Genomic DNA, 11,423 nt, shown 5'->3' with positions numbered 1-11,423 from the left:
TATCCATGCTGACATCAGCAAGAACCAGTGGCTATTCTGAGGGGGTTTAAGGCATTTGGTGCCTTAAAACAGGGCTGTAAAAATAATCACCCACATTGTCCCCCTTGGTGTGGGGCCTTGACCCAGCATGTGCTTGGTGGAATACTGGGAGGTTGTTCTTCTGGCACCTTGTATTTCAACTGTTACTTACAAATTAGGTCAGAAATTAGGAAGAGCTGCCACACCAGGGTTTGGAAGGCAGCAGCAGGGCTTGGCTGCCTACACAGCCAGCCCCTACACATTCAGAGTTTCTTTTCCTTTCTCCCAGCTGGCTTAATGGAAAGATTTTTCCCATGTGACTTTGTTATCTTCTCCAGATCCATCAAATCTCTCCTGCAGTAGCCACTGAGCTTAATGGACTCCGGCATCTTGAAGCGAGGGGAGCTCTGAAGTGGGACTGTATTAACATGACAGTGGATGAATGTTGGATGATGTTGGCCACAGCAGCTGCACAATGATTTTTAAAGCCAGTTAAGGAATTTGGATTCCTGACAGCCTGAATGTGTTTTACTGATGTCTCATGTGTATATTACATGGAGATGTGATGAATATAAAGCAATAATAAATGCTAAGCAGAATTAGTGAGCAAAATAATTCCCTAGTAAAAACCATTTCTGGTTTCATATTAAACTGTATTGGACTACTATTTTAAGAACTTTTCCTTGCCCTTAGCTGCAGATTATAACACTGAAGATATTTTCATATTGAAGTACTGGTATAGATTAAGATGTCTTCACGGTTTGGATTCTACTTAAGCAATTACAAGAGCCCTTTCTACAAAATGTATTGATTTTATTCCAGAAAAATAAATTCCCATGTACAATTGGGTTTTCATAACATGAAACAATTAGCCATTTTATTGCTAGTGCATATAGGGTAATGTCACATTTCATACAATTTCGGTACAAGTGAAAAAATATAATATATGGCTGATTGAAACTGATAGCTACATTAACATTTATAGATCTATATAGATTCATTTTACAAGCTGTTAGTAGTTTAGAGGGATATCGGTGTTTTAAACTACCAACATTCATATGGCTCCAATTCAAATATATGAATTGTTTGATGCTCTATAAATATATTCCAAAGTACATTTCATTGAAGAAGTCAAAGCTGTGCACTAAAATATATCAAAAACATGCCTTGTGAAAATGCTACAGACAGAGCCCTGACTGCCTGTGGAGCATGAAAATACCACTGGTGCTAGCATCACTAGTTGGAAAATGAACACAATGCCATGATTACAGGATTAGGTGATGGAGATATATGCTTTCTGTCATCTTATTTCACAAAGCTGGGACCAAATTCTCTCTTGTTACTCAATGTAAGCCAGGATGAATCCACCAAATTGGCAGAATCACTTCTGTATTAGCATTTGGTAAAGAAAACCCAGAATCTGGCTGGAGATCAGGCAGACTCACTGGTTTCAGTAGAGCTGGTCTCAGGTCTTCACTAGTGGTAGTGAGAGCAGAACAGGTTCCAGCTGAGTTGCTCCCCTAAGTCAGACAGGCACATAATCATATTTGCCCAACCTTGCAGATTTCTAAAACGCCTCCTAAGTCTCAGGTTGGGGATGATAGCGAACAGAAACTTGAGCAGGTTTTCCCAGTTTGTAAAACCAAGTGGCTCAGGTCCCTAGGATATTCAGCATGGGCCACATCCTGCTCTTAGGTTCAGTCGTGCCTAAACCCAAGCCATTCTGGCAGCATTAACCTGGATTACCACTGCAGAGAATTTGTCCAGAGGACAAAAGGGCTGAGTGCTGGCAGCAAAGAAGGCACTGAGCATCAGATGAGATGGGAGGAGCTGTCAGGGCTGGAATCACACTGGCTTAGTTAGCTGGCTTTCTTCCTTCTTCTTTCTCACTCTTGGCCCCAGTGCGGTCTCCAAAAGAGACACATGGAGGAACCTCTCTACTTCTGGTGGCATTTTCCCCCTTGCTTATTGTAAAAACACAGGGGGACAAAGAATTTTTTTTCTTTTTTTAACTCTGACCCTTGTTTGGCAGATGCATTTACAAAGGAAACAGCAGAGACCATTCAGGTACCTGTGCCCCTCATCTGCCCTCGGGCCATACCTTCCCCAGTAATACTATTTTATCTGGGTCATTTGTTATCATTTGTTTTGGCAAATGATTGGATTCCAGCCCTGCCTTCACCCTAGAGATGCAGGGGGGACAGGGTTCAGCAGGGTAACAGCGCAGTTACTGTGGGGTGGGAATGTGATGGCAAGGGTGGCAGGGATACTGAGTGCACAGGTAGGCTAGCTGGCCAAAATGTTGCTGCTGGATCAAGCTCAGCCCAGGGCTCTGGGCAAGCAAGGGAATGCTTTGTACCATCCTTTGGTATGTACCATCTTTCAGTGCTGGAGGGCTGGAGCCCTCCCCTGCAGCTCAGCACAAAAATGCGCTCGGTGCTGCTCTTCTCAGCATAACATTGAACAGAGGTGGGCTGAGTCCACCTCAAAGTAGGCATGATCAACCTTTTTCAAGGGGAATAAAAACAGGTTTAAAAAGTCTGAATTTGCCAAGTTTGGCTGGCTTTCCCCTGGTATTGTGGGAAAGACTTATTCATGGTAGCCCATCGTGCCTTGGCCAGCATTAACAGCATTCCACAGTGGGCAGCAGAGAAACAATTTTTAGCACCAAGAATCCCAAGGCCTCAGCTGCCTGTGCAAGCAGACACCCAGTGTAACATGGAGAGGGGGCTCCGAAGACACCGGAACGATACAGATTCTGAAGAAATTGTAGTTTGGCTGGGGAAGAAAGGACATTAAAGGAAGAATTTTCCTTGGGAGAACAGCTTTTTTTTTTTAAGAGGATGAGTTCAGGACCCCAGAACATACTCATTAGCACAATTTTTGCCTCAAACCCTGGCAAAATTCTTAGTTTAACATCTAGGATATATTAGAAACTGTTGTTTTAATACAAATTATGTCAACTCCAAACCCTTCTTTGAAACAATATCTGATTCCACAAGTACTTTGTCCACATGGTAAAAGCCAGCCCTTAATGTTCTACCCTTTAATAATTCAGGATGTTAGCTGTTAAGTCCATTTGTCTCTTGCCTTACTTGTTTAAAGCTTTCTCCAGATATTCCTGGATCCACTTTAACTTGGGATCAATGCACACTTGCTTGCTGTTGCTCTTGAGCCTTGCACTGCCAAAGGAGAAAAGTCAGAGTGAGTCTGGTGTGCAAATTCCTCAGCCCACACCCACTTCCCCCCACTGTGCCTTATTTTCCTTGGGTGCCAGTGCTGCTTTTGGTTAATCCATGAAGAGGATGAGTTATTTCTCCCATCCTTAACCTCCCTCACCTATTATAAATATCCCTGGCTTGGAAACCATCTGTCTCCTTTGACAGGCTCTTGTGGTCTGTACTGGGAATCATGTGAGAGTGGAACAGATTCAAAATTTGAATCTAAGACTTCCAATTCATACCTGGACCATGAACGAGCTCACTGTCATCAACAGAAAAAAATCATTTGGAAATACTAACATGGTAAATTTAGGTAATATTTTCAAGTAATTGATTTAGAACAGCTTTTAAATTCAACCCAAAACTGAAGTTTCACATGTTTTGAGGACAGACACCTCATGGATGTTCTGAAAGAAAGGGTGTGGTCACTTGTTAGCTTTTTGTTTTACACAAGACTGAATTAACAGGTTGCAGGGAGGAAGACAACTGAGAGTGCCATAGTGCCAGAGGCAAGTTTCTCCTCACGCATTCACTCAGCATTGGAACCAGAGGCAGAAACCTCCTGAGGGGTTTCTCCTGGATGCCTAAGCTGCACTTCCCACAACAAATTTTTTAGCTAATTCGAATTCTCTGTGAATTTGACACTTGGACTCTCTGAATCTTTCATTCAGAAACAGGACAAATAGCTTTTCATCAACAGATTTCACCCTCCAGGGATCTCAGGACCTCGAAAGAGCTGTTATCTCCCACATTCCCTGCAGCACCCTGCTTCTCCTCCAGCTGCTCTAAAATTTCCCTCTTAACAGCCTGCCTGCCTTGGGAAAGTGCAGCGAGCAGCAACTTTATGGAAGTGCCCATATGAATAAGTTCAGTACTTGTTTAAACATTTGCTGGATGGAAGCCATAATGTTCCTCCCTTTATAAAATGAAATCTGCAGAATATAAAATGATGGTGTAAGAAATAAGAGGTCAAAAAGGCTCCTTGGTCTGAAGTTATGCAATGACACATTTGTAACATAAACACACCAAGGATCAGTCTTGCAAGCCCTGCTCCAGCACAGAGATGAATGGGCCTGATTCATATTTCCCTTACAGCAGTGCCAAGCTGGAGCACTTCCAGTTAAGTGATACCAACAGTGTGTAAGAATGGATTTGCTGATGTTAGCAATGCCTGGGAATTCTTAAGCTGACCTCACAGGGTACAGAAGCAGAAGCACACGTAACCAGTCTCCAGCCACATTCAACACAATTCCTCTCACCTCATACTGAGACACTGATTTCTTCAGACACTCATTTCTGAGCCTGTGAGTCCCTGTTCTGTGTGCAAGGAAGAGACACAGGAAATTGTATGGATTGTCTAACCTGGACTGGTTTAGGCGTCTACTTGCTAAAAATGCTCTTTTCCCAGTACTGAAAAGCAAGGAATTTAGTGTGGATTTTGTAGATGTAGACATTGACAGAGGAGTTCACTGGATTTGGAGAGATGATTTCCAATAGAATGAAAGAAAAAAGCCTGCTCTTAGGCTTTTTGTTCAAGTAGAACTCCCCTCAACCAGAAAGGAAAATATACTTGTGAAAAAACAAACAAACAAGCAAACAAAAACAAAACTAAAAGCCTAAACCAAAACAAAAGAATCCCAAACGATAAACCCACAAAATATCTCCTAGCAACTGTATGTTTCACTTAGTTCTCTATTCCTGAAAATGGCAGCTTTTAATTTATTTATGCCTTCATTGTTTAATGCTTAAAATTAATCAAGATGAGAAATTCATGTGTTGGTTTTGATTTATTTCATCTCCTGTTTTGATAAAGACCTAGTTTAAAGTCATGTTTCAAGAGTGCTTGGAGGGTTGTATTAAGTACCTTGCTTGTCAAAGTAACAAAAACAGGGTCAACTACAGGCTCATATGTTCTGTGTGTACCCCACACAAACACGTTTGGGTCAGGAATGGGCAAGAACATGAGATGTTTCTGTTTCTGCATTTCATGCTCTTATTTATCTCTAATTACTATAATCCTATGTTAAGAGATAAATATATACCCTATCCTGTCTTAAATGCTGACATTTTCTTGAAACTACTCCAGAAAATTTCAAATCATCTAAAAAGCCTTAGCACTGGGATTCTTATGACATCACTGACAGTCCCAGAGCACAGATCCATGCACTAGTGCATGCTTGCTGCCAAAATTGTTTATAGGTAGAGATTGGAGTTAGTCACAGCTGGTTTTGCCATTTTTCTGAAAGGAAATTATTTCTCAGCTGAGGCTTACATTTTTCTCACTGTCCTGCACCAAATCCTAAGGCAGAAGCACATGATAAAATGTGTGTGATATACACAGAGTGGTTCAAGACAGAAAAAACCCCATACTAATAAAAATTGGTTCAGGAATGGATACACGCTCACATACATTCCTGAGTAATCTCATGAAACAACACCAGTTTTCTGAGTGCAAAGGTTTTGGATGACAAAAATTGATTTTTACAGCATTTGAGTTGCAAGAGGAAGGGCTCAACATATGGGTCAAAGACAGAACTAGTAATGGGATCACTGCACAGAAACCAGACGTAGTCCCTGACACCTTCTTATAGAGGTTAAGAGAAGTTGAGAGTAGTAAGGTTCCCTTGCAATGAAAAGATGAGTGCTGGGGTTTTTTTTCTTCAGAAGGTTTTGAATTTTGAGAGGGGGTCAACCATGAAGAAGTGAACAAAAAAGACCTTCTTAAAACATACACACACAAATCTACAAAGACAAACAAACAAAATCCCAATGTTTCCTGAAAATGAGGATTGCTTTTCCAGCAAAAAAAAAAGAGGCTATTTTCCACTGGGAGCCCATTTTTCTGTTCTGCTGCAGTTTACTGAGTCAGTCCCTGCCTAGCAAACATCCCTAGATTAAGCCATCACATTTCCAGGGTCTGTACCTCCTGCAGAGGATACATGAAACACAGGAATTCCTTTTGCTTGTTTAGCTCCACTCCATGGAGAAGTGACCCATTAGAAGACTCAGAGTGCTATGAAGGTTTTACCCAGGGTGTGAAGCTCCTCATCCAAGGCAATGCACAGCCTGTTTGACATGCCTGCTCGCCTACCCACGGGGAAACAGCACATGGGATCACACGGTGATAGGGAGATCACAGAGAACACAGCTGGGAGACAACAGCTGGGCTCCCCTTACGTGGGGTAAAGCAGGGTCCAGCTGTCTCTGACACAGGGGGTAAAGAGATGAATTGGGAGTCATGGCATAAGGCAGACTGAAATTCAACCACCAGAGCAGGCACCAGCTCTGTGACCCTTGTTTTTGACAGCCCAGATTTGCACGCAGCTGAAAAGAGCAGAGACTTACACAATCTGAAGTGAGCAGTTGGGTGTGGAGAGGATTTTGAGGTGCTTAATATTGGCTCTTGCCACGTTGCTCTCGTAGAATCGACAGGGACATCGGTAAGTCAGGCTGACGGGCTTCTCTGCGGGACAAAGGGAGGGAAAGGACACGTTACCTCTTGCTCCCGGTCAGCAGCACACATAACACCGCTCAGGGCTCACAGAAAGAAACGCCCTCCAAATGTGCAGGTGGGAAAAAAAAGCAGCAGAAAAGCTGTAGCTTTGGGAGAGCATTTGCCCACAGCTCAGAGCACAATCCATTCAGCTCAGTGCCCAGCCTTTCAACAAGGGTGCGTGGGATTTTAGAAGACAAAGAAGAGGGAGAGAAGATGGAGATAAGTAAAATGGAAGAGATTAGAATAAGGAGCCGCGCCATTGTACAGGGATGCTCCCCGTAATTAGACAAGATAAAGGCCAAAAGAGGGGGCACTTGTCCTCGGTGTTGTTCTACTCAAACGATTTTGACCCGAGGCCAAATTAGAAGGTAGCCAGAAGAAAGAGATGAATTCCAGGGAGCTCAGATCAAACCGGCTCGGCTCAGGTGCAGGCTTTTCACAGGGGACTTAGCGGCTACAGAAAAGCTCTGGTTTTGCAGGCGTTCCCAGGGCCCAGCTGACCTTTCCCCAGCGCAGCCAGCCCTGGCTCCCAGCAGAGGTGCCCGCACAAGGAGGTGCGGCTCAGATGGGAGATCCCAGCGGTTTCACATAAGACACTCGGAGTCTTTTGAATTTCTAGCCTGCGGCTAAGTAAGGCAATCGAGGAGACAGTTATCAGCCAGGGCGTCCTCAATACACTACTCAGGGGCCACCAGGCTGGATGAGAGTTCTGTCACTGGCATCACTAGGGACAGACTTAAGTTTAACCCCTTAGGCTAAAAATCTGTCATGTATATGCATGCAGGACTGAGAGAAGCAGCCTGGCGCCCACCACAGCATCCTCTGCCCGATTTCTCTATGGGACAACTTAATTACTGGCAATCAAGTGCACCTAAGTAAGGTCTTCACCCGGACTGTAAGTTTGAAAGCTCCATGCACAACAAAATGCAAGCACAGAAGCCTTGCCTGGAAGTCTAAGAGATGCCTAAGATTTTAAAGAATTTCCCAGTGGAGCAGTTTTCAGCCTCTGGGAGGAATTAAATTCATACACCTAACCCTTAAAATCTGGCTCATGCTGTAGATGGTCAGATTTGTATCTGGCAGGGCTTGAGATCCCATATGGCAATCTGCCATCCTGTTTGTTTAGCCACACAGGAATACTTGCAGCATCCAAACCCAGTTCCCTTTTACGGCAAATGGGGAGATAAAGAGCCGGGAAGGGCTTGGAATTCCTAAACAGCTGTCTAGGAAGGTGAGAAAAGAGACGGGTTTTCAAGAGCAGCAGATCTACATAATATTGCACATTAATCGCTGCCTGTCTCTAGCACGCGCAACCACAGACAACAGGGTGAAATTGGCCCGTCCTGAGGAGGGACGCCCCTTTTTTCCCCGGTGTCTCTACCAAGAGATGAGGCAGAATCAGATCCCACAGGAGAGGAACAGATCAGTGGAAATAGAGTTGCTCCTGATTCACAACAGAATCTGAACTAGAAATCGAAAAAATTGAAGGACTTTTCTATCAGTTTTCTGGCACTGCAAACAGTGGTTCCACCTGTGAGTTAATAATCTGCAGGGGAAGGAGGAAGGAGGGCTACAGGGTGAGCCCCGAGAACATGGATTAGACTGCCTAGTGCTAATGTGGAAAGGAGTGAGGAAGGCACTAGGATTTCCCACTGCAAATCTGTGCCTGACAGCTACACATCTGTGGGTTTGTATTGGAAAGGGAGGCTGAAATTGAATACAGTCATACAACTCTCAGCACAGCTGCAGTGATAGTGTCTCTGCAAGCTTGTCCCAACCAAGCTTAAGCCAGCTTTAACTTAAACAACGTGCAAGAGATGAACTGTTCAGATCCATGATTTGATAATGCAATCCTGTCCTCCCTCAGACTCGAGATGGGATTTTCAATCCCATACCATTTGAAATCAGGAGCAGAGAGAGTTTAACCACGACTAAACATATGTCTCGAAGTTGTTTCCTGCCCAAGAAAAGGCATCTAGCACAGCAAGGAAGAGGGGAAGCCCCCGTATCAGTGTGCTGTTACCCCAAGATGCAGTGGAATGACAAACCCCCTCCCGGCACAAGAATCCCTTTGGTATTTATTTCTGTGTGCCTTTCTTGGTGATCAGGAGCAGGCACTGAGCACCAGGGAGCAGCACCCACTGGGTCAGCTCTCTGCATCCCCAGCAGGGAATCAGTGAATCCTGTCTCACCCTGCTGCCAACAAGGCTCAAAACCAGGGAAACTGGTGCATGTCGCATCTTCCAACACATGAACCCCTATCTTCCAAAAGCAGGAGAGGGAAGGGGCCGTGCAGAGGCCGTAATTTAGGAAGAGGACATTTCTGGTCTTACTCTGAGGCTGACAAACACATTCCTTATCTCTTTTCAAAATTTGAAACATTGTTATGTGTACATTAGAGCTGATTAGCTGATTAATTAATCGACCAATTTGTACTGTGAGTTCTCTGACAGCTACCAAACACTGAGTACAAGCTGAAGCCATTCTCTCAGTACAGCAAATGAGTATAATCTGTTAATTGTCTTATTACATGAAAACATGTAACTGATGGCACACAAAGCTTTTGAGACCTTTATGTGTCTGGCACATTTGGTTCAAATGGACGAATAGAGTCAAAAGCTACAGAACAGCCAGATGCTAATTTGACATCTCAATGTCATTCCTTCAACCTAAGAAAAAGAGAACATCGCTTTTGGCCTCAACTAGAAGTTTATGTTTTGGAATTTTTTAAAGAATAAACACTTTTATTGTTTTCCAACTCAAGCTGAGTTTGGTTGGCTCTGAACACCTACTTTTGCTGACAGATTCTCTCTAGAGACAAAGCACACACAAAGTGCTCTCACAGAGTGGGCACTTGTCAGTGCTGGACAGTACCTATTTCATCCCACAGGGATCTGCTTCTCCTTCCCCACACTGAAACAGACGGCAAGGGAAGAAGTCAGTTGCCAGTTCTGCTGCAGTTATCAGTACCATGCTGTGTGGACTAGGAAGCTCTGGATGGTTGAATAGAGAGGGAAGCTATATCCAGGGAAGCAGGCTAGACATGAACAGACAAAACGTTTGAGGAAATCATTTTACTTCTGTTCAGCCTAGGGTGCATTTGTCATTATCAGGAGATGGCTGATAACTTTTTAGGTGTAGAACAGCTCCATTTCCCTGGAAAGCGAGGCTGGGATAGACAGACACAGCTTTACCAGGTAACCAAGAAGAATTCAGAGCTCACCTGCTCCCCAGCACAAGGCAGCCCAGGAGCTCTCATCTGGATCAGGGCTGAGAGCACTTAATGACATGCAAAGTAGGCAAAAGCCTCCACTCTTTGACATCCCAAGACGGGGGGGTCACTTTGCTTACTAGTTTCTCTCCAGCCCTTTTGAGCAATTTCCTCCCTCAGGTAGCCAGGTCCCCACACGCCTATCCCGACACACACGCCTATCCCGACACACACGCCTATCCCGCTGCCAGCAAAGGAGAGCAGCCGCGCTGGGGGCGAACCGGGCTGCAGCTGGGCAGCTCTGCCGGCCCCCCAGCCCTGGGCAAAGGCTGCCAGCGGGGGATGAGAGCCCCTGTCCCTTCCTCCCTCCAGAGACGAGGGCTGGGGAGGTGGATGCGGCGAACGCGGCGGGGGCTGGGCCCACCTGCCCGGGACACGGGGGCCTCTCCGGGACACGGCCGGCTCCGTGCTCCAGCGGGACGGGGCTGTTGTGAGGAAAGGCACCGGGAAATTTTCGGGGAAAACTCTCTCAAGCTAAACAAGGAGGGCACTGGAGAGCATCCTCTACTTCCCTGGGTGGGGAACACCCAAGTTTCGTTGGTCAGAACAGGAGAAGAGAATGGGAGCGGAGGTGTGAAAACCCAGCCAGAGGACATTCGGCGAGGGGACAAGAGATGGCAAGTCTCTGCCAGCCGCAGGAGGAGCGTCCGGAGGATGCTCAGAGGTTGCGGGCAGAACCTTCATCTCGCCCGGAGTCCCGGGGCACAGGGCTCCGCGCCACACGCGGGGCAAGGAGTGCGGGTGTCCGCTGTCTCCGGGGCTCTCCGAGCTCGGGGGCTTCCACGGAGCACAGCTGGCAGAGTCAGCCGGGCAGCTGGAGCTGCCACCGGGCTGCGGGCGCGACACGCGGGGCGGCGGGGACGGCGTGGGGCTGGCGGGCTGTAAGTCGGCGCTGCGGGTCGGATGTGGCTGCGCGCCCCACGCCGCCAGCCCGCGGACCCCCAGACCCCAGACCTCCCGTCGCGGCAGCTCCCTGCACCCCAAAACCTCCCCGTGCGGTAAATTCCTGCCGAGTGACCGCTTTGGCTCAGCTCTGCCCTGATTGAGGGAAGATAGACCACGATAGGGGACAGAAGAGGTACCGAACAACCGCCTGCTTCTAATTCCCGGTAACTTTGAGGGTTGGGTTTTTTTTGTTAGAGGGAAAGTCGATATGCATATTTAGCAGCCAAACCACCTCCCTGCAGACGGAGCGCTGTTGAAAGTCCTCCCCCAGACGACTTCAATCTGGGCGAGTTTGGCAGAGAGGACCGCTTTGGCCAGCTTTTTGAAAAAAGCCAGGGAGGGATGGAGGAGAGGGAGGAATGGGAGCCCGCCAGCTTCCAGCCTTGCACAGCCTCCGCTTGGGCTCCCCAGACACATCTGAGCCGCTGCCGGAGCCCGAGCCAGGAGAGCGGTGTAGCTGCGAGGAGAGCGG

At 46.4% G+C, this 11,423-nt stretch overlaps 1 protein-coding gene across 1 annotated transcript in view; it reads right to left on the bottom strand.

Annotated features, from left to right (window-relative positions):
- Positions 1 to 7,848, bottom strand: part of CXCL12 (C-X-C motif chemokine ligand 12) — a 14,099-nt gene extending 6,251 nt beyond the window's left edge. Inside the window, exons 1-3 of the mRNA XM_014309132.2 lie at positions 7,764 to 7,848; positions 6,585 to 6,741; positions 3,114 to 3,200 (exon numbers count right to left, since the gene is read on the bottom strand). Coding sequence (XP_014164607.1) covers positions 3,114 to 3,200; positions 6,585 to 6,741; positions 7,764 to 7,848 — 329 coding nt within the window. The remainder of the gene's footprint in view (positions 1 to 3,113; positions 3,201 to 6,584; positions 6,742 to 7,763) is intronic.
- Between the last annotated feature and the right edge of the window lie 3,575 nt (positions 7,849 to 11,423).

Source organism: Geospiza fortis, unplaced genomic scaffold, assembly GCF_000277835.1.
Source record: "Geospiza fortis unplaced genomic scaffold, GeoFor_1.0 scaffold130, whole genome shotgun sequence".
Lineage (NCBI taxonomy): Eukaryota > Metazoa > Chordata > Aves > Passeriformes > Thraupidae > Geospiza > Geospiza fortis.
The sequence above is the reverse complement of the archived record's forward strand: the minus strand, read 5'-3'. Positions and strand labels throughout refer to the sequence as shown.